General features: G+C 43.1%; 1 protein-coding gene across 1 annotated transcript in view; it reads left to right on the top strand.

The window, feature by feature from the left end:
* The window catches only part of Fam117b (family with sequence similarity 117 member B), a 70,955-nt gene extending 53,988 nt beyond the window's left edge, over nt 1-16,967 (top strand). The window contains 4 exon segments of the mRNA XM_059278097.1: nt 7,808-7,951; nt 9,911-10,136; nt 13,498-13,618; nt 16,050-16,967. Of these exon segments, the coding sequence (XP_059134080.1) occupies nt 7,808-7,951; nt 9,911-10,136; nt 13,498-13,618; nt 16,050-16,368 (810 nt within the window). The 3' untranslated portion in view covers nt 16,369-16,967.
* The last annotated feature ends 6,900 nt before the right edge of the window (nt 16,968-23,867 follow it).

Genomic DNA, 23,867 nt, shown 5'->3' with positions numbered 1-23,867 from the left:
CAGCACTCGGGAGGCAGAGCCAGGTGGATCTCTGTGAGGTCTATAAAGCGAGATCCAGGACAGGCACCAAAACCACACTTGAAAAACACCACCAAAAAAAACCAAACAAACAAACAAAAAAAACAAGCGCAAGATGGATCAAATGTATAGGGCTGGAAGGACAGAGAGGAACATTAAAGCCATATGTGGCTAACACAGCAGTGAATTTATGGGGATGTGATTTGTTACAGCAGTGGAATACTCAGATTAACATTCCTCCAATCTCAGAAACAAACAGTTTGTTTTTTGAGAAAAATGCTAAAAGGTGTTATAAATAGCAGTCACCAATGTAGCTAGAGTTTTCCTGCCTGGCCCACTGTCAGGAAAATCTCTCTCACCTGCCAGTCCCACAGCCGCTCAGACCCAACCAAGTAAACACAGAGACTTATATTGGTTACAAACTGTATGGCCGTGGCAGGCTTCTTGCTAACTGTTCTTACAGCTTAAATTGATCCATTTCTATCAATCTATACCTTGCCAGTGGCTCGTGGCTTACCAGCATCTTCACATGCTGTTTGTCATCGTGGTGGCTGGCAGTGTCTCTGACTCAGCCTTCCACTTCCCAGCTTTATTCTCCTCCTTGTCCCGCCTATACTTCCTGCCTGGCCACTGGCCAATCAGTGATTTATTTACTGACCAATCAGCAACACACTTGACATACAGGCCATCCCACAGCACACCAACCCTTCAGGTCATACACAAACAGGGCACAACAGCTGCTCATCGTTCAAAGGCACCACAGCCCTGCCTTTAAAATGGTTAACTGACAGACCTGTTGATAAATTGTTGCTGCTAAGGAGGTAATATTAGGAAAATCTGTTAAACTTCTTCCACTTCCTTGAGATGCAGTAGAAAATATCAGTAAACCAGATGTGTGGAGCCAGCCGCTAGACTGCCAGGGCCTGCCTGTGTGCCTTTCTCGGCATGGCACCAGGAAGTTCTTACTCTTTCTTTACCAAACTTTATGCTTCTCAAACCAAAGTCGGCATTTCGCAAACACTGACACATTATCTTCCCTTTTCGGTCTCTTTTCCTCTTTCTATAACTTAGCAGTTATAAAATAAATGCATACTTGAGAGCAGCCTGAAAACCCACCATAAAGTCTTGTCTTGTTGTGTGACAACTAGAAGAAATTATGTTTAGAGCTAACTCTCTTCAGACAGTGGGAAAACTAGAGCTCTTGTCTCTTGTTTATCGTCTGTATCCTAAGTCTTGAGATTGTTCTTAGCCTGCTCTGTTACCTGACTTTGTCACCTCATTCTGCATGAGAGGAGCCCAGTCACAGGAAAGACGACTGCATAACAGGAACGTTCCCTATGCCTTCACTCCAGGCTAGTGAGTGGCGGGTTTCTCTTCACTCTGTAACTTCACTGTTTGCTGTCAGTCCTGTTCCCTTTACCTTTCTTTCCTCCCGTGGCCCATCAGAAGCAAAATAGTGTTCGCTTTGTCCTTCCTGTCTTATTCCTGAAATACATAGATCTGGGAGCTCTTAAAATGTGTATTTGGGGCTGGAAGGATGCTCAGTGGTTAAGAGCTCTTGCTGCTCTTCCAGAGGACCTGCATTCAGTTCCTAATCTTTTGGACTCTGAGGTACCTGCATTCATATATGTACATACACAGATACGCCATACACATAATTTTAAAAAAAGATAAACCTAAATCTAAAAACAAAAACATAAAACATACACACTTTGGCTTGGTCTTGCTTTGGAATTTACACCGGATGGAAAGGAAATATGAGAAGTGAGGATAGGCAAAAAGACTTCAGGTGTTAGTGACTGTGCTTAGGAATCTCAGACAAACAGTAGACAGCCAGCTCCAGTGACAAGCTTTCATACTGCTTCACTGCAGTTACAGATAGGAAAGTCAAGGCTGGAGAGATGGCCCATTGGTTAAGAGTTCAGGGGGTTAGACACCCTGTACAGGCACCTGTACACATATGGCACACACTCACATAAACACACACACACACACACACACACACACACACACACACACACACACACAAAATAAGTAAAAATCTTTTTAAAGAGTAAGGAAGTGAGGACCTGGGAGGGAGGCTGGGGTAGGAGAGTAGAGAATATAAACAGTGATAACAGTGATGGGCGGTGGTGGCTCACGCCTTTAATCCCAGCACTCTGTAGGCAGAGCCAGGCAGATCTCTGTGAGTTCGAGGCCAGCCTGGACTACAGAGCGAGATCCAAGACAGGCACCAAAACTACACAGAGAAACTCTGCCTCGAAAAGCCAAAAAAAAAAAAAAAAAAAAAAAAAAGAGAGAGAGAGAGAGAGAGAGACAGAAAGAGAGTATAAACAGTGAAGAGAAGCACGTATAGAATGATAGCACGTGCTTCTTGCCAGCCTTGTTATCACTGGTGTTGGTGTAGGGCTTGTGACAAGTGAGGCAGTCACTGGCTATGAGCATCAGAGTGTGAAGAGAAGACTGGGAGCCCTTGAGACGGGATGCTGACTTGATGTTGCTTTGTGGACTGTAACAGGTCTGCAGAACATTTGGAGTAGTTCCTAAATTTCTTGTGCCCCACCCCATGGTTGCACAGGAGTTGAGTCTAGGGCCTTGTTCATGTTAGGCAAATGTTCTACCACTGAGCTACATCCCTAACCCTGTAAGAATATTGTGCATATAAGTATACAACCCAATATAGTCCTCTCTGCTTTCTCCTTTAATTTTTTTTCCAGTTAGTATATGGTTAAATTGACATTCCTTCCCTCCGTCCCTCAACCCTCCCCCGCCCAGGCCTTATGCATGCTAGGCAAGCATTTTACCACCTAACTGTTCTCATTTAAAGTGCTCCCAATTATGTATTTGAGCAATTTTAACGTTGGTGTGTACACACACACACACACACACACACACACACACACGTATCTTAGACATGACACTAAAAGTGATCCTGCGTGAATGAAAAACATGAGATACTAAACCAGAACTTAAAATAGATTTATTTTTTGGCTCCGTGAGAGACATTAAGAATGTACGACGTATAACTCTATATTGTGCCTCCCCCCAGTATTAAATGTTTTTGGTCCAGTTGTTTATCAAAAGACTGATTTGGGGATAGGGTGGAGTTACTGTAGATGGAACCTCTTACATGTTAGACAGGTACTTCTGTTGACTGAGCTATATCCTCAACCCCAAGAGTGATACGTTGTATTATAGTCGATGCCTCATTATCCTCGGTTGTCAACCACTGTTCTTTTCCAAATTTTTAATACTGTGCACCAGTGTAAATGATAATGAGTAGTGTGTCAGCCACAACTGATAAACTTAGGGGCTGGAGAGATGGCCCAGTGGTTAAGAGCACTAGCTGCTCTTTCAGGGGATGAAGGTTCAATTCCCAGCACCCAAAGGGTGCCTCATAACCATTGGTAACTCCAGTTCCGAGAATCCAATGCTCTCTTCTCGTCTCCACAGACATACACAAACGCTAAACACCCATGCACGTTAAAGAATCATTTTAAAAGATAATTTACCAAGTGTTAATATTTCCTAAAATTTAAGATACAATTTTAAAACATTTGCATTATTGCTGTCACTTTGGAGTAAAATACAAATCTAATATGTACATGTATACAAAGAAGTTTGTATGAATGCATGTATGTGTGTGTGTACATGCATGCAGGTTTTGAAGTCTAGAATATGGTGGACTGTTTTCTTTATTATTTATATTGTATCTTTATCCTTTTAATAGTTCATAGCATAAAGATTAATATCTTAAGTCATTTTTGCATGTTGAGTGGATAACTAATTGTAAGGACGAAAAGCAGCTTCAGATCTGAAGTAAGTGGTTTGGTGTCTGACCTGACCTCTGCTTTGTAGCCCTCAGCTAGACAGGACGTTGTGTTAGGTTATAGTGAACACAACAGCTTGTTTGTGTTCAGGAAGTTGCGTGTGGAGGTCATATTGATTAACACCAGCATTTCAGTGGCCATAGAAGGAGTTTGCTCTACCTGCTTTGAAATTTTCCAGATTAAAAAGTACATTTATACCTTTTTTGATTGGAAAAAAAACCAACCAACAAAATCTTCTGGGAAGTTTAGCAGCTGCCATTCAGCGTTTTACAAATGTACTAAACAGAGCTGGAATTACAGCTGAATGACAAAGCATTTGCCTAGTACATTCAAGTCCCAGAATTCGATCCCCAGTGTATGGAGGTGACAGGAGAAAGAAAAATATTCAAGAATATAGGAATTCAGGAACACTTTCTTAATATGATACTATTCAAAAACACCCCTTAACTTCAGAGCCAGTGTTATTAATAGGGAATGTAAGAGACATTTTCACTAAGCTCAGTAAGAAGAGGCAAGAATCTCAGAAAGTTAACTTGTGTTCAGATTATACTATGAGTAGTGCTATTAGCTAGTACAGTTAGAAAAGACACCTTGATTACAGCCATTAGAATTAGCAGTAAAGAATAAGACTCAGAGTTGGAGAGATGACTCAGCAGTTAAGAACGCTGGCTGCTCTTGCAGTGGACTTGAGTTCAGCTCCCAGCACCTACATATTGCTCACACCCATCTGTAATTCCACTTGCAGGGGATCCATCACCTTCTGACCTCTGAGGGCAGTAGATACCCGTGTAGTGCACTTTCAGGCAAAACACTTATCCGCATAAAATAAAAATAAACAAATCTTAAAGGAAAAAGAAAAAAGACTCAAATTATAAAATAGAATGCTTGGAAAATTTCAGAAAATCAGTAAAAACCAGTCAAGATTTCTGGTAAGGATGTAGTCTAGAAACTAATCTATAAGCACACATCATATGTATAAAAATGACTACTAGAAGATAAAAGATACTGTTAGAAGAGAAAACAGTCAAGAAAACCTAGTTTACAGTAACAGCAACAACGACTACTTAGTGAATAAGAACTTTTAAATATTTATTTTTATTTGTCCGTTCATTCATTTATTGAGGCATGGTCTCTCTATACCCCCCGGCTGGTCTAGAAATGGCTGTGTAGACCAGTCTGGGCTGGAACTCAGAGATCTGTCTCCTATGTAGTGGGATTAAAGGTTTGCACTACAACGCCTAAATGCATGAATAAGAACTTTGTGAAATATACTCGAGGAAAGTTTAGTGTAATGCTGGAAAGACAGTGTAGACTTGAAAAAATTTTGACACCTTCCTCAGGCTTGAGAGATGTGTTCATGTAGCATTCCCTAATTTAATTTTCAAGCATAACACAGTATCAGTAAGAGTACTGATATTAGCAAGTGTTACTGTGGCCATTAGAAAGCTTGCTACTAAAGTCCGTAGGGAAAAGCAGCAGTTGAGTATAACCAGGAAAATTAACAGGGTATTAAGGCCTACCAGGCACCAAAAGTTACTTTAAAGCTTAAAATTTAAACTGCAGTGATCAACCAGGCTGGTGGCACAGGTCTTGAATCCCAACACCTGGTGGAGGGGCAGAAGCAGGAGCATCCTTGTGAGTTGAAGGGCGTTCTGCTCTACAGACTGAGTTCTAGGCCAGCCAGGGCTGCAGAGACCCTGTCTCAAAAACAACCTACATGTCTTCCAGCTATGGAAGGATGCAGTGACATAGACCTCTAATCTGAGCACTCATAATGCTGAGGCAGGAGGATTATGAATTTTAGACCTACCTAAGTTAAATAGCTTAATGCCTCAATTGTTAACCCTCACCTTACCCCACCCCACCCCCAGAAAACAACCCAGTAAAAGTAACAACAAAAACCCACCTGTTGAACATCTAAACATAGGTATTTGGGGGCTGGAGAGACGGCTCAGTGATTAAGAGCACAAACTGCCCTTGCAGAGGACCCACATTTGGTTCCCGGCACCCACATGGTGGCTCACACCAGGCTATAACTTCAGTTCTGGAGGATCTGACGCCTCTTCTGGCCTCTGGTTGCTTCTCCATGCACATGATTCACATTCATATACAGAAATAAAATTTAAGAGAGAGACTTAATGTTTTCCTTTGATAGTAGATGTTGAGATTGGAAGAGGGAATAGAAAAGGGAATTAGAAACAAGAACAAATGAGGGGTTAGAGAGATGGTTATGTGGGTCAGAGCAGGGTTTGGTTCCTGACACTCTGATGCCCTCTAGTGGCCTGTGTGGGCACTGCATACATGCGGTAACAGACACATGCAGTAACAGACACATGCAGACAAAGAGTAATACACTTAGAAAAAACAAAACTTTTTTTGAGAAATAAATTAAAAATGAGTAAATAGTATGAGAAACTTGGGGGTATAGTGAAAACAAGATGTGTGAACAGAGGGATTAAAAATAGGAAAGAGTAGTTAAGAAGCAATGTGTCCGTTATGGACAGAGCACAGGGCAAGTGCTCTTGTCTCATTTTAAAACCATGAATTAGGGTGCTGAGCCCTTCCACAGATGAAGGGAGGCACCTGCCCTGGAGGTGGGGTGCTGAGCCCTTCCACAGATGAAGGGAGGCACCTGCCCTGGAGGTGGGGTGCTGAGCCCTTCCACAGATGAAGGGAGGCACCTGCCCTGGAGGTGGGGTGTTGAGCCCTTCCACAGATGAAGGGAGGTACCTGCCCTGGAGGTGGGGTGCTGAGCCCTTCCACAGATGAAGGGAGGCACCTGCCCTGGAGGTAGGGTGCTGAGCCCCACCTCTCAGGGCTCTACACTAATTGGGAGCCATTTCAAAGTAGATTTCCTTTGGCTTCTTTCTCACAAATTGCCCGTTGCCCGAGGATTGTAGTACTGTGTTTACTCTGTTTTTTGTTTGTTTATGTAAAGATGAACAGAAGTAAAAGAGTAGAAATAAAAATTCATTGTAAATTTGTGTCAGACAGTAAGATTATCCACTGACTGAAACTGGAGCTAAATGACTGGAGACGTGTTAGCGTGGAGACATGTTAGTGTCGTCTCTTGTCTACCTCTCCAGGGAGACGAGAGTGAGTTTGTGGTAGACCCCTGTCAGACAGGACAGGGAGCTCCTGACACACCTTTGCCAGTGACGCTGGCAGATATCCCACCAACCCTGTTCTCTCTTTTATTTTGAGCATCTTGTTAGGAGGTCAAGCAATATACTACAATTTAATCTGGTGCTTATTTTTAAAAAGTAACACTGGGACAATGAAAACACTTCTAGTAAGAAAATTAGAGATGAACTTCTGAAAAAAAGTAAATTTTATTCATTTATTCTTTTATTAGTTTTTAAAGACAGGGTTTCCCTGGCTGCCCTGGAACTCATTCTGTAGACTAGGCTGGCCTCAAACTGAAGAGGTCCACCTGCCTCTGCCTCCTGAATGCTGGGATTAAAGGCGTGCGCCACCACCGCCCATCTTTAATTTTATTTTTTTGTTTCCTGAGCTGAAACATACTAAAACCATTATAGTAGTGGTATAAATGAATAAATGTTACAGGAAAGTTATTTGCAGTTAGGCACTCTGGTTGTTATATATAGACTTTGGGGTTCCACCATGTGAATCCTGGATGTGGAACTCTATTGTCAGGCTTGGTGGGAGGCACCTTTCCACACCCAGCCACCTCACTGGCCTCATGAAAGCGTTTCTGAGGTTGATATTCTTGAAGTATTTGCCACTATCATAGTGGCCTTTCTAGTGTATCACAGATGTGGGTAGATTTCTGAGAGTCTGTCTTCACTTTCTGGGGTTCGAGCTTTAGCTACCTCTCATCTACCCTAAGATGTAAATCCGCTTGCTGTCAAGTTCTTGAGTCTACCGGTGTCGTTTGGACTTGATTTTTGAGTTATGGCACCTTGAAAACTCTTTGTCCCTCTTCACCTTTGCTTAAGGCTCCTGCTCCAAAGAGCACACTTGTCCCCGTCATCCCCATCACCAAGTCCACGGGCTCTCGGTTCCGGAACAGCGTGGAAGGACTGAACCAGGAGATCGAGATCATAATTAAGGAAACTGGGGAGAAGGAAGAGCAGCTCATTGTACGTAGTCTTCATCCTCCAAGGGATGGATCACATCCTTGCTGTGAGCTCCAGAGCAAGGGGCGGTTGTCAGTCTGTTGTCTGTATTTAAGTTTCTTCTTGAGAGAATGAAATTTAACTTCTGTAACAAATTAAAATACTACGACCATGAAAGTGGTTGGAGAATTTTAATTTCTTTGCATTTCACAGAATGAACTGGGCTCCCTTAGGAGCCCATTCTAACAGAAGCGGTTTTTCTTTTTCCTGTAGAAAACACCAGGTGGGTAATAGCCTCTTCATTTGCTGTAGCTCCATGTAACGAGTTTGAGTTCCAGTTTTATGGAGGGTGGGCAAATTGTTTCTAAAGAGGAGCCTTCCTGCTCCATTTTGTCAAGAGTGTTTGGCCTGCCGGTTCTGGGATTGTCAGGACTATCTGGTTTGAGTTGCTAGGCTGCGTCTTCATGAAGTGCACTCCGAAATGATCTACTTAGCCATTGTACACAGAAAAATTGCTATTTAAACTTAAAAAATGTATCTTTCACAGAGTATATTTATCTCAGCATCTGTTCTGTAGTGAGGAGGGAATTAGTTTGAAGAAATATTTCACTGTTGTGGAATATTATTTTAACTGTAAATATGTGCTGCATTCTTTTATGTTGCATTTGTTTAATTCTGTGAAGCTGTGTTATTTTGCCTGTCTAAAACACCTGATGGTCTAATAAAAAGCTGAATGGCCAAAAGCGAGGCAGGAGAAAGAATAGGCAGAGCTGTCAGGCAGAGAGAATAAATAGGAGGAGAAATTTAGAATACTAGGAGGAGAATACAGTGAGGATTGAGAAAAGGAGAGGAAGACTCCAGGTGCCAGCCACCCAGCCACACAACCAGCCAGGAAAGCAAGATATATAGAATAAATAAAGGTAAAAAGCCTAGAGGCAAAATGAGGTTAAAGAGAAAAGGAATATTTCAAATTAAAAATGCTGACTAGAAACAGGCCAAGCTAAGGCTGAGCATTCATAAGTAAGAATAAGTCTCAGTGTAATTATTTGGGAGCTGGATGTTGAGCCCCCAAAGAGTTTAAAAACAAAACAGCAACAACAACAAAAAAAGGCTACACTTCACAGATGTATAAAATTCTCCCCTTGAAGATGAAGACAGCTGGGTGTGGTTGTCCCCTGTAGCCCCGGTTCCAAGGTCTTCAGCTGGCTTATATAACTGAAATCCCGTCTCAAACAAACAGAGATGAAAGCTTAGTTTAGGGTTAAAAATACCCATTGCTGGCTCCATTCTGCGGGGTTGAGTAGGCTTTGCTTCACTAATTAGAGCTAAGTAAACCAAGGGTGTAGAGGGTGCTTGTTTGCCTGCTGAGGGAGCCCCACAAGCTTTCCTGAGAGACTCCTCCCTAATCTCACCCTGTAATTAGAACGCTGTGATTAACCTTTCACTTATTAGGACGGTTTCTTTCTAGGGGGAATGGGCAGGAGGGCACAGGAACCAAGGGCCCACCCTAGTATTGCTAATTCTCACTTTGACCTTTGCCCTACTAGGAACCTTGTAGCACACCTAAATATCTCCTTTACCATGGTAATTTTCTTTGGTAGTTTTAGAAGTACATGATATCATTCAGTACAGTACATACTTATTCAGCAAACATTGACCTCCCGTGTGCCATGCCCTGGGAAAACAAATATGTCAGAGCAGGATAGGCATGGAAGCCACTAGTGAGAAAGGCCCAGTAATAGAAGGGTGGATGCTTGCTTGCTTGCTTTTGAAGTGTTGTTTTGTTATGTAGCCTGGCTGTCCTGAGAATCAGAACCCTCCTCTTTCAGCCTCCCAAGAGCTAGGCATAAAGGTTTGTGGTGCATTTGTGGCTTAGCATATGATTGTGAGTTTCTGACCACAGAGGAGTGTTGACATTGGGTACATTGCTGGTAAACTTCAAAATCAAGAGTGTAAACATGTGTTTTTTAAATTTTGTAACAGCCACAGGACATTCCAGACGGTCACCGAGCTCCTCCGCCCCTGGCACAGAGGAGCAGCAGCACTCGGAGCATCGACACCCAGACCCCTGGGGGCGCGGACAAGGGGAGCAACAACAGCAGCCGTTCTCAGTCCGTGTCCCCCACCTCCTTCCTCACCATCTCCAACGAGGGCAGCGAGGAGAGTCCCTGCTCAGCCGATGACCTGCTTGCTGATCCCAGGGATAAAGGTATAATGGGGTGGAGCTGCAGCGGTGGGCGATGATGGACTTCTTCTGTCTTATCCTAGATTCTGTTCATTCTCTAGGAGACATACGTGTCCAGGAGTGGGGTCAAGCAGTAGGTCAGAGCAGGTGGAGCACCGCGCAGCTTTGCTGAGGTGCTGATGGTGGTCTAGTTAAGGGTTTGTTTGTACTTCCGTAGCATTTATGGTGAATATGGCTTTCTTGTTAGTGTCTAGCATGGTAGTTCTCAACCTTCCTAAAGTTGCAACACTAACATGCTGTGATGACTTCTGACCAGAAAATTATTTTCACTGCTACTTCATAGATGTAATTTTGCTACTGTTAGGAATTATAATGTAAGTATTTTTGGAGATAGAGGTTTATCAGAGTCGAAACCCACAGGTTGAGAACTGCTGGACTAGATAGTTATTTTCCTGAAAAGCACTTTGTTCTTGATCATTTGACGAGTTGGAATATTATTACCTTAATATTTCTTAATTAAATGTGAAGGCTTCAATTAGTGCTTTTTAGGAAACTTCTGATAAGGATTAACTTGCTTTATCTCCAGCAAAATGAGTGTTCAAAGCAAACTTTCAAAGTTTGGAGGGTACTGAGGCTGGAAAGGTAGTCCACTGGTTTTTTTTTTTTTTTTTTTTTTTTTTTTTTTTGGTTTTTCGAGACAGGGTTTCTCTGTGTAGCTTTGCGCCTCTCCTGGAACTCACTTGGTAGCCCAGGCTGGCCTCGAACTCACAGAGATCCGCCTGGCTCTGCCTCCCGAGTGCTGGGATTAAAGGCGTGCGCCACCACTGCCCGGCGTAGTCCACTGGTTAAGAGCACTTGCTCTTGCAGAGGACCATGATTTACTTCCCGGCACCCACATGAAGTCGTTCACATCCATCTATAACTCCAGTTGCAGGGAACTCTTCTGGTTTCTACGGGTACTGCATGCATGTAGGTACACATGTAAACAAGTGGGCAACACACACATGTGAGAATCTGAAAATTTTAAAGGTTGGAGGTACTTCTACAGTAAAAATAACCTCAAATCAGCAATTTAAATATTAAGTACAAAAGCTTACCTTTTAGAAGAAATATGGGCCCAGTGGTGGTGGTGCACGCCTTTAATCTCGGCACTGGAGGTACAGAGAGAGGTAGGTCAATCTGCTTTCTAGGCCAGCCAGAGCTGCATAGTTAGATCCTATTTCAAAACACTTAAAAAATAAGGTGGTGCTCACTAGTAGAAGACATTTGATGCCCTCTGGTCTCCACATGCATATGCTAGGGCATGAGCATGTGCAGCACACACACCCCATATACATCAATTTAAGATAAAAAACAAGTCTTGGGACTAAGAAGATGGCTTGGTTGGTAAAGTTCCTGGTATACAAACCTGAAGCCCCAAGTTTGGATCCAAAGCACCCATGTAAAAGGCTGCACCTCTATTAATATGTACATTCCCGTCCCACACGTGTATGCAAGGATTCAGTGTTGCTGAATTTTTTCTGTTGAAGATGACATAGAGCATTTCCAGCATTTTTGGGAGTTGATTGACATTCTGAGTATATAATTGTCAATGCTGAAAATGCTGCTTTGCATAAGTGCATAGTATATAATAGTAGAAGTATGTGTATGGCTGTTTCAGAAATTGTTTTGTCCTAATCTCCAACCAGTGCCATTTAGGTTTTTTTTTTTTAAGTGAAACTGAATTCAGAGACACAAACATCAATTTTTAAAACTAAAAACTCAAAGATACACTCTTGAATACTACATCCTGAAGAACTGTAAGAAAACATTTATAAGCATTTTCCTTCCACAGTAAACAGTAGTTCATAACTTACATAAATCGTGAATGTAAGCTTGAGGGTTTCAGGCAGTCTGGCTTCGTGTGGTGTGAAGGCATGTGCAGTGCCGAGTCTGAATGCTTCTGTCCAAGCCCAGGCTGCAGTGAAGGTATGCTGGGCAGCAGGGTCAGGGATTTTTTTTGGGTTGTTCTGCGCTAAGAAACCTTTTATTCTTGCCAGTTTTTTGGTAACCCCACATTCAATTATGGGATACCATATTGAGGTCACAACCCATAGTTTAAGAAACTGAGTTTTAAGCTGGGCAGTGGTGGCATATGCCTTTAATCCCAGCACTTGGGGGGCAGAGGCAGATGGATCTCTGTGAGTTCAAGGCTAACCTGGGCTACACAGTGAGTTCCAGGACAGGCTCTAAAACTACACAGATAAACCCTGTCTCGAAAAAACAAAAAACAACAACAACAACAAAGAAACTGAGTTTTAAAGCAGGCTGTGATGGCATACACCTGTAATCCCAGCACTTAGGAGGGGGTTTTGAATTGCAGTTGTAGACTGTTATTAATTAGACATTTTTAAATGTGTTAAACCTGGCAGTGGTGGCGCACACCCTTGATCCCAGCACTTGGAGACAGAGGCAGGTGGATCTCTGAGTTTGAGGCCAGCCTGGTCTACAGAGCAAGTTCCAGAACAGCCAAGGCTACACAGAGAAATCCTGTCTCAAAAAGCCAGAAAGGGGGTGGGGGGTGGGGGGAGTTAGATTCTAGGTTGGATCGATAATAGCTGTTAAAATCTGCCCCTTGGTTTCCCACCCTTTCAGCTTTACCTGTCCTGTTTACCTGTTTCCTGGTGCCTTTGGTTTTTTCTTTTTTTTTTAGAAAGAAATGACTGATGGCTCCTGTGAATTTATTTTATTAAAAAACAGGGTCACAGCACTATTTCCAGTAAGAAATTTATAGTTTAGCTGACAGATTGAAAATTTTAGAACACTTATATAACATACCAAGAAATTTAAATGACTGTAGTATGAACTGAGGACACCAGCATTGAGTACAAGTGACAGTCGTGAAGTGTTCGCTCTCTGATTGTGGGAACTGGGAATGATTGCAGAAATCGGAGTTATGTTTAGGGAGAGTTTGGAAGACTGAGTGGAGTTTACTTCTTGTAGGTAATGAAAGCTTGTGTGCTCCTCTCTGACCTCAACCAGAGACCCACAGAGGAGCAGCAGATCAGACTGGGGTGGGGGATCTGCAGGGCAGGCCGAGAGCTAATAGCAAGCAACCGTTGAGGAATCATTTCAGATACAAGTGTGTGAGTGTGTTTGCAGAGTACATGGCATGTAAATAAGGCAGCCAGATAGTGTGTGTGCAGTCCATGGGTGGAGCGATGCAGGCATACACTAGGACCGTTCCAGGTGGAGTCAGGAGCACTGTGGCTGTTAGAGTGATGTTCGGGAAGAAAGCACCCTCCCTGCCTTCAAGTAGTTCTGTGCAGAAGGCCAGTAATATTAATTATGGTATCATGATGCATTTTATAATAGTGTTTTCATAATTCAATGTCATTTTTTACAGAGAATGGAAACAACTCTCCTTTGCCAAAATATGCAACCTCACCAAAACCTAATAACAGTTACATGTTCAAAAGGGAACCTCCAGAGGGCTGTGAGAGGGTCAAAGTCTTTGAGGAGTGCTCGTAAGTACCCCCCACACACACACACTTCAAGGTAGAATTTTCAAACAAGTGGCCAGAGCAGTGTGCCAGTTCCAGATCTGACACTCAGATTATGTAATTGTTAGTATTCTGAAATGTTAGCCCATAATTCCAGGAACCCATGTATCATACTCAGAGCAATACTTAATATCTGCTGACATCCAGTTATTCCGAGTTCCTCGATTCTTGGCTGTCGAAAGAGCATCTTCCTTGATATCCTTCCCCTCCCCTCCCCATCCCTCCCCTCCCCTCCCCTCCCCTCCCCTCCAGACTTGTAATCCCAGCACTCAGGCTGGAAGCAGAAGGGTCAGAAGTTCAAGTTCATCTTTAGCTACATAGTGAGTTCAAGGACAGCCTAAGAGACTGTCAAAAAAGAGAAAAAGCTTTATTTTGAAGGAGGCATAAAAATTTATCTCTAATAAACCTACCTTCAAAGAAAATTTAAGCATTATTTTATTATAGAAATGTAACATTGACTTTATTACAAGTGATATTCTAGGTAAAAATTGGATGTGTGTTCTTACATAAAACACCCAGAAACACTGACATTGCTAGTGTTTGACCTGTTCGACTGACTTAAATTCTGTGCTTGCTTTTGTTCTTTGGCTGTACTGGCAAAATGTCTTTGGAGGGGTGTTTCTGTCAGTCAGTGGAACCTGCACACCCGGTGCCCTGTAGGTGGAGCCTAGGCTCCGTGTCTGCTGTTTACTCTGAGGAAGCCTTTCTCCTTTCAGACCCCTGACCCCCTGTCACAGACCCGCCCTCCTTACCTTGCCTCTGAACCTTTACAAACCATGTTTGCCGTGCTTGTCCGCTCTCCTGCGGTCACCTGTGCCAGGTACAGTTTTTCAGCCAGTAAATATATGGCTCCCTTCTCTAAACAATGTTTTAAATCCATACATGATGTCGCATTACAAAGGAGACTAGTTACATTGAAAAGGTTTTGTCTACAGAGCCCCCCTCCAAAAGAGCTCTCCAGTTTGTGTCTGCTTCTAGAGAGTTTGGACTTTGTTCTTAGAGTCTCTACAGCTTGGCACACTGCCATCTTTATTGAACTCATTGTCCTTGGGAGAGATGAGAACAGTACTTTAAAAAACTAGTGACTAGGGGTTGGGGATTTAGCTCAGTGGTAGAGTGCTTGCCTAGCAAGCACAAGGCCCTAGGTTCGGTCCTGAAGAGCTCCATCTTGTCAGCGGAGAACAATCTGTTTATCTTCTGTTCACAGGGTCTTTTCCATCAAAGTTGTCTTATACGGTTCTCTCCCCTTGATTTTATTTTAGTTCTGTGATAGTTCCATGTTACTTTAACAACTTCATTTTTGCAGTTTTTAAATTTTCATGGAATACTATTAAAACCAAAAATACTTTTTTTTTGGAGTGGGGGTTGAGATAATTTTTGGAGGACCTGGCAACAGAGAAGAATCTTGCTTCATTGAAAATTTTGAAGACAGGCTGGAGAGATGGCTCAGAGGTTAAGAGCACTGGCTGCTCTTCCAGAGGTCCTGAGTTCAGTTCCCAGCAACCACATGGTGGCTCACAACCATCTATAATGAGATCTGGTGCCCTCTTGTGGTGTGTAGGCTTACATGCAGGCAGAACACTATACATGATAAATAAATCTGAGAGAGAGAGAGAGAGAGAGAGAGAGAGAGAGCGCGAGCGCGAGCGCGAGCACGCGCAGAGTTTAATTCCCAGCATCTAACATGGCAACTCACAACTGTCTGTAACTCTGCAAGGGACCCAACACCCACCGCAGAACACCAGTGCACATTAAAAAAAAAAAAAAACAACAACTTTGAAGACTGAGCTCCATGGTTAAGGCCCTGGGTGTTTCCATCCCCAACATCACAAAACACTGAAGCATACTTTGATTTCACATTTACCTTATATTTCTGAAAATCTTAATAGTTGACTCAGAAGAATGCCTGAGAAATTTTTAATTATACTTGAAAAAGCTGGTGTCAAAGTGCATGCTTTAAGCTTAGCACTATAGAGGCAGAGGCAGGAGGATTTCTGTGAGTTCAAGGTCAGCCTGGTCTACAGAGCAAGTTTCAGGACAGCCAGGGCCACACGGTAAGATTCTTTCTCGAGCAAAACAACAAAAAACCCAGGACAAACAAGGGAAAAAGAATACTTGAAAAACTTTGCTCATCAAGATGTAGTCCTGTAGGGATGTAATTTAGCAAAACCAAAAACAGACTCTATATAGTCAATTTCTTTGTCGTCTCTTTTCAGAATCTTGGAAAAGTCATGTTGGAAAACATATTTGTCTCTATGTATGTTGGCTTTCTTTTGCTTTAGGAAATCCATATCTTATTTATCTATTTTTTAAAAATGTGCCTGTATTTAAAAAGTGGTAAATTATTTCCAGTATTCAGTGACTTACAGTAGTGGATTGTCTGTTTTGTATCCAGGCCAAAACAACTTCATGAAATTCCAGCCTTTTACTGTCCCGACAAAAACAAGGTGAATTTCATTCCTAAAAGTGGCTCTGCTTTCTGCCTCGTGAGCATCCTCAAGCCGCTTCTGCCCACGCCAGATCTCACCCTCAAGGGCTCTGGTCACAGCCTGACGGTCACCACTGGCATGACCACTACTCTGCTGCAGCCCATCTCCATGGCCTCTCTGTCTGCAAACCCAGAGCAGGACAGGGTGTCTCGAGGAACCAGCACAGTCCTGCCGTCCGCCTCCCTCCATGCACCACCAGAACCAATTGAGGAAGCTGAAGGATAGGTCCAGTTCTGGTGCTGGTTCCTGGGAACCCCTGAAGATCACGTGACTGTGATGGTATCGTGTCCTCCCGGTTGGCTGTGAAGTGCTTTGGCTTTTCCAGTGATGTGTGACAACGAGGCTGCTGGAAGAATGCATCCCCTGTGAGTGCTCTGCCCTACGCATGAAGGCCGCTGCCACAGTGCTGAAACATGGAAGGTCTCTTTACTTTTGGAGGAACAAAGTCACATTTTCATTTGTTTTCAAATTAGACTTGTTTAAAAACAAACATAAAACCTAATCCCTGCAAACATGATTTCTGAAGGGAGATGTGATTGATGCTGCAAGAAAACCATCTTTTATATGAAAATGACTATTTTATAATACCAATGTTACATTTTCTGAAAGTAGCAAACAGGATGTTCAAAAGATTCTTTGGTGGCCTCTGTTTCTTCTTTCCCTTTTCTAGATGTTGCTTTTCTCAGCTGTTTTCAGCTTTGGGACCAAAGGGATTGTTGACATTTCCCCAGCAATGTCAATCTCATGACTGTGTTCTTCTCCCAAATAAGAATTGATAGGTAAATGCATTGAACCAAGTATATATAAAAAGATAAAAAGCAATATTCGTACGTTATGTGATTTATGTTTTTTGATGTCAAAAGTTTGTGCTTTGGGTGAAGTATTTGTAAAACTGCTGTTTTCTGCACTATCCTGCTCACATCTCAGTGTGTGGTCAGAAAAGTGACAGTCTGAAGACAGGTGCTTTCACACAAGAACGTGGTGTGACAGTCAGTGAGCCAAAAGAAACTCAAGTGTGGATTGTTAGCTAGGAGTGCGGCGCTCTCTGGTCTTCTGTGAACTGTGTCACGTGGTTGCCCTCCTTCGCCGGGTGTCCTTCTACCTTGAGTCATCACTGTATCATAGCCCCAAGAGACCCTGAAATGGCTGTGCATGGATCTCCTCCTGTGCTCTCGTGGTGGTGTTGTCTTGTGGATTTGGTCAGGGTTAGTAGTTTGCCAGGAGTGCAATCCATTGAGTAGCAACTGGGAGCCGAAGAGTCCCGAGGACTAACTCTCTGTTATGGTTGGCGCTGAGATTTGTTGCCTACAGCTCCCAACATTCTACACACTGGGCGAAGTAGACAAGAGGTTTGGAGCCTAAACAGCGGGTACCTTTGGAAAATGGATTCAGTTTTGGATTTGGGCTCATCTGAGAACCATTGCCAGTGTCCCGTGACAGTAATTAATTTCTAGTGTGTGGTAATAAAATTAAGGAGCCGCTCTTGGCAAGTGAATTCCATCAGTGTTGGTAAAGCATTGCTTCGGTGCTGTCACACACGGACCTACGCTGCTCCATGCAGCAGAGAAGTTTTCAAGCCCGCGAGAGTGGGCCACCACTTGGAAGGCTAGTCCAGCCACTGGTCCCGTCCTTCCATCAAGGCCTCCAGGTGCTAGCAGAGCGCTTCCTGATTCCAGGTGTTAGTTACCTCCGGATGTCTGGGCACTTTACCGTAGGCTCTGCTTCATTTTAAATGGGGATGTTGTAGGTTAGTCAGATAAATTTGAACATCTGTGTCCATCCATCGGGTCTTCGTTGGGAAGACTGATAAATTTTGGTACTTTTGCCATATAAAGCATCACATCCTGGGCACTGGCAAATTGTAGCTTCTAAGTCAGTAAAAACCTCAGTTGTTTGGGGTGTAGACTTTTTGGTTGGTTGGATTTTTTTCAGTTTTGGAGGGTTTTTTGTATCTTGATTTTTTTATTTTTCTGCCTTGTCATGCCTTTTGACTTTACTATTTTATCAGTATCAGAAGTATAGAAGAAAGGCACATGGCAGTCAGTTGAATTGATCTAGAAGAAGGAGGCATTTAAAAGCAAGAGTTTTTGTTTTAGTTTGTTTGTTTAGATGGGCTCTTATTCTGTAGTCCTAGCTGGCCCGGCACTTGCTGTGTGGACCTGGCTGGCCTGGAACTCAGATCTCCCACCCCTGCCTCCCAAGCACTGAGATGAAAGGTGGCCCACCACACCCTGCTCGTCACCTTTTTAATCCTGTGGGGTCCCCCACTTGAATTCTGTTCACTTGATGTTAGTTTTGTTTTTTTTTTTTATCGTGCACCGCCTCATCTCTCGCTTTACAAGTAGAGAGTTGCTCGAATCCATTCCTCTCCACTGTGTTGTCCTTGTTGGGCAGATGATGGACTTCTGCGGTCACACGTGTCCTCGAGGTAACAGAGAGGGGCACAGGTCTCAGGTCAGTCTGCTCTTAGAACTTTAGTCTGAGGTTTGGCTGGAAGAAGATTGTGAATTTGCAAGTAAATGAATTGTATGGTGACCAAACACTTTGAGTTTGGAGAAATCGAACCTGAGATCTGAAGAAAAACAAAAAAGGTCTAGGTCTGAAAACAACTCTCAACTGCCAGGGCCAAAGGGCTAACCTTTAAACACACGAGCTTTACTGAAGTCTTAGTCCACCTAGCTGTTGTATTTAACTCTGAATTCCCAGGTGGCTGGTTTTACAAATGGGTCCACTCTCAGTAGAGTGGGTCTGATTCTAGTCACACCCCATACTCCATAACTGTGGTTATTCTGTAGAAACTGTACAGCGGTAGAGTAGCTTCAGTGGGGATCGAACCCAGGGCCTCAAGCATGCTGAGCAAGTGCTGTCACTGGCTTATTTCCCTAGTCCCCAATTTAAATTCTTAACTAAAAAAATTGACTTCCATTGCAGTAAAAGTGGGTGGCATGTAGTTTTTTGGCCAAAGGAGCTGTTCCCTAGTTATTTGTCTGTCTGTCTTTACCCTCAAGTGGTTCTGCCCTGCCATGATAAATGTACAGGTTTACTGCCTCTGAGATGGTAAGTCTGTTACTTATCATTGCTCCATGGGCAGTCGTGTTTTTAAAAATAGTAGTTTTGCTTTCTTTGGTTAAATATGGTGTCAAAATATGAATGTCAAAATTCTTTCTATACCAGATTCTTCATTTTGTTTACAGTGTTTCTTAGACGCTAGGACCATAACCAGATCTGCCTCTCAGAGGATGCTGTTGCTGACTGGGGTGTATCTGGACACAGGAAAAGGCTGCTTGTTTTTATTTTTATTGTTTATGTTTTGATTAAAGAAACAGTTGGCTTTTCCTAGAAGAAGGTATAAAAAAAAATGGCAGAATGTATAGCTTTCTCTATGTCTGGGATTAGAACTGAGACATTAAGGTTTTCTTTCAAGGAAACTGAATTCAAATTGTCACTACTAAATCTGTAAAGTTGAGATTCATTCCTTAATGTTGGGTTTGGGGTGTGTCAAAACTGGACCAATGAAAGTGCTGAATTTGCAAGATAAAGCCAAGCTATTTAACTGCACTTTAAGGTGTCTGGGCACTCTGCCTTCAGTAGCGACCCACTGCCCGCAGAGTGGCTCTGAACAGTGTTTTGTTTATACAGTCCTGTTGCAGATATATAATTTATGTTTTTTAAACTCCGCATCTGTCTCTGTTGGTGTCGATCTTTTTTAATGCAATTTTTTAAAGTTATAACAAAATTCCCCCGAAAACAGCATTTCCAGCGATGATAAGTATTGTTGTTGTGGACTGTGTCCCTGCAGCGAGCGCTTCCTGCTGCCTCACAGGGAATAGAACTCCTATGTTCAATAAAGTCTGTTGTTCTTGAGTTTTTTTCCTGTGTATTTTTATGAATATTGCCGCAAATTTAAATTTCATTTCTTTTTAGCATTTCTTGCCTGATGTAGCATATGTATAGTATATTCTCTTCCACAAGTTGATAGACAAATACATGTCCACAAGGCTGTTCTTGGACACCCTGCCTGCTCTAGAACTCAATGTAGCCTGTCCTCAGGGTAAGTGAAAAGCAGATGTGGCCACACAGAAGCACACTAACACGGATTCACTCATAAGCTGCCCACCATATCCATGTTTGTTGCAGATTATTTAGCTGGGGAAGTCAGTATTCTGTAGTACATGGAGAAGACTTTTTCTTTCGTTTAATTATTGCAAGATTGATCTCAGAGGTGTGGTGTCTGTGTCCATGGAATAGAGCTGGTCAGGTCAGACCAGTGAAGATTGTCATGTAAATCACCTACAAGGAGGAGGCATATTTATAAGTAAAGTAGCTTGATCATCAGGTGTTAAAATTAATAAAGTATATATTTCTGAGCCAGGAATGGTGGTACACACCACAATCACAGCACTTGGAATGCTGAGATAAGAAGTTTACAAGTTCAAGGCCAGCCTGGGCTATGTTGTGGGATTGTTTCAAGATAAACTAGAAAGATGGCTCAGTTGTTAGGAGTGCTGGTTGCTCCTCCAGAGGGCCCAGGTTTGATGCCCAGCCCCACATCGTGCAGTCTTCAACCAAACCTCATAGACATATTACTGACCTCTGACTAAAATTCCAGCACTTGCAAGGCAGAGGCAGGTGGATCTCTTGAGTTCAAAGCCAGCCTGGTCTACAGAGTGAGTTCCAGGATATCCAGAGCTACACAGAGAAACCCTGTCTTAAAACAACAGCAAAAAGATAAGTACGAAATAAATGTGCTGTGTGTGTGTGTGTGTGTTGCTGCAGATAGGACCTAGGACCTTGCAGATACCACACATGCATTCACATACACTACCACTTAAGTGTAACTCTTAACCCCCTACACACACACACCTGCTGCTTCTTGAGACAGTTCTTACTCCTAAGTTGCCCAAGGTAGCCTCAGACTCACTATGCAGGCCAGACTGATCCTCCTGCCTCAGCTTCCTGTGTGTTTGGGATTATAAATGTGTGCTGCTACACCTAAGTTAAATTATCTTTTAAATTTTTCTAATGCACTATGTGGTACTATTAGGCCAGTGAATAGCCTTTGTATCTCTTTTGTTTTTAAACAGTGGTTTAGTCATGAGTTAAATAAGTCTGCCTAACAGAATAGAAAAGTTTTCTTCTAAGGAGACTATTTTTGTGTTAAAGTTGTTTTTTTGTTTGTTTGTTTGTTTTTTCTCCAGTATAGGCAATTGAGCTCTGGCTTTGGGCATGTTTGGGGAGCTAACACCTCATAAAACTGTTAGAGATACACAGCAGGGTACAATGTAAAACTGTTTCTTAATGAAGAGTATGATAAAAATGAAGCAAAAAAAATGCTGCATTAGATGTAACTTCTGTTAAGTTTTGGGGGTTGCTAATGGTAACTAAAAGCTTTTAATTGGAGACTTAGCATTTTAGAGGGTTAGTCCCTGACAGAAGCAGACAGGCATGGCTGGAGCAGAAGCTGAGAGCTTTACATCCTAATCAGCTGGCCGCAGGCAGAGATAGAGATACTGAGCCTGGCATGGGCTTTCGAAACCTTAAACCCTCCAGTCATGCACCCCTGACAAGACCACACCTCCTAATCCTTCCCAAACAGTGCCACTCCCTGGTGACTAAGCATTTTCATTCAAACCACACTTGTTTGATTTGATTTAGTCCTTTTGAAACATACATTGTAAAAAGATTTGTCACAAATGCTGTGATCATAAAAAACTAGTGTCTTTCTCCACCTGCTTGGAGCAGCCTTGCTGGAGAGGCTTTGGGTGGTCTGGGGACAACGCCCTGGGTGGGGGCACAGTTTGGTGGTCAGTTCTACCACGGCTACTTAGTGGTCATGGGACTTGGAGCCTAAAGTCGCCTTTTTGAACTTCGATTTTCAGTTGTACAACTAAGGAACTGCTGTGGCTTTAGTCGGGTGTTAAAGGGTGACAGCTGAAAGCGAACATCTTCCCTTTTTTGTCAGGTACGTCTAATCTTCAGAAAGACGGGAAGGAGGGGTTGGTCATGCTTCTCGGGTGTAATCTAGTCCAAGCGTGCAGCTGAAGAGGGACAGTTTTTAGCAGCCCCAAAGCTCTTGTGTCACTAATTGTTACTTCACTCTTACGGTCTCCCCAAGAAGCAAGGAGCCAGCCCAAGTCGTGTTTGGGAAATGTCCATCTGTGTTTCTGCTGTGTCCACGTCCAGGTCTTACTCTGGAACATGCAGCCTTGTGTTACTCACCTGCACCGGCAGCACTGGCTGATGAGATCGTCTGGTTGCGGTTGCCTGCTGGTCACCGCTGCTGCTGCTGCTGCTGCTGCTGCTGCTGCTGCTGCTGGGAACGGAGCCTGGTTCAGAGCACCAGAGAAAGGACCCCGCTGAGATACCAGTTCATGACCTAAGAAGTGGTGACACATTCTCTCTGGTTTCTGATTTTGCTGTATCTACGGAAATGAGGAGTGTTTTTCTTTAGTCTAGGGAGCTGGCCTTGTAGAGATTCTGACATGCGCTTCTGTTACGTTGGTCTTTCCCTTGTTGAGACCCTGACAGTGCTGCTTGTTAACATGTGGTATCCGCGTAGCCCCTTGAGCGTGCTAGAGTACTCGACCATGAGCTGTATCCCCAACATCAGAAAGGTAACAAATCACCACCAGTGGCGGCGCACCCCTTCAATCCCAGCCCTCGGGAAACAGGCATGCAGATCTCTGTGAGTTTGGGTCCAGCCCAGGTAGTATACAGTTCTGGGACAGCCAAGGCTACACAGAGAAACCCTGTCTCGAAAAACCAGTTATAGTAAATACTTCAAAGTCTTCACTATTAGCATCACGCTGGCCTTTTACTTTGAATTTGGACTTACTCTTTGGCCAGTAGCTTGTTATTTACTCCAGCGAGTGGAGGAGTTTGTGTATGTGTTGACTGAGTGCCAAAGGCACGGCTGGGCTGTGACTCAGTGGCACCATCCACGGTACATGCTGAGTCCCTGGGCTCCATCCTTGGCACCAGACGAGAAAAGAGTTCGCTGTACTCGGTAGCCTTTGAAACGGTGCAGAGGAGATGGAAAGATAAAACCCACGTTAGCCCATTTTCTCCTCAGCCTGGGCACAGGCACATTTCAACTCCTTCCTGTGATGTGTGTTAATGCGTTATTTCCAGTACTGGTGGACTAGTATTTTTAGTTTAATTTTCTTCCTGGTTTCTTGATTCCAAGAGTCCAGGCTGTTTCATTGCTCAAAGTATAGCCCTGCCACTCTGGAAGACGGAAACAATTCAATTTTGGCTCTTTTTTTTTTTTTATTGAAATTTTTTTTTTCATATATTTTGATCACTTTTGACTTCCTGGTCTTTTACTTATTTTTTCATTTTTGTATTTTGGGGAGTTTTGTGTGCCTTTCTGTTCTTGTCTTCAACAAATCAAGCTAAATACAATGGCATTTCACAGGTTATTATTTCTAGATTCTATTTCAAATTTTGATATTTTATCAAATTCATTATGGAAAACAGACCACTGTCTTCTGTATCTTAGACTGAACTCTTCTGTGTGATATCCCCCCCGCCCCACAAACACACAGGGTTTCTCTTCGTAGCCCTGGCTGTCCTGGAACTCACTCTGTAGACCAGGTTGGCCTCGAACTCACAAAGATCCGCCTGCCTCTGCCTCCCAAGTGCTGGGATTAAAGGTGTGTGCCATCACTGCCTGGTTTAAAACTCAAATTTTTAAATGAGAAAATAGTTGTACTTGAACACTT

The sequence above is a fragment of the Peromyscus eremicus genome, chromosome 13, assembly GCF_949786415.1.
Source record: "Peromyscus eremicus chromosome 13, PerEre_H2_v1, whole genome shotgun sequence".
Classification (NCBI taxonomy): Eukaryota; Metazoa; Chordata; class Mammalia; order Rodentia; family Cricetidae; genus Peromyscus; species Peromyscus eremicus.
The sequence above is the reverse complement of the archived record's forward strand: the minus strand, read 5'-3'. Positions and strand labels throughout refer to the sequence as shown.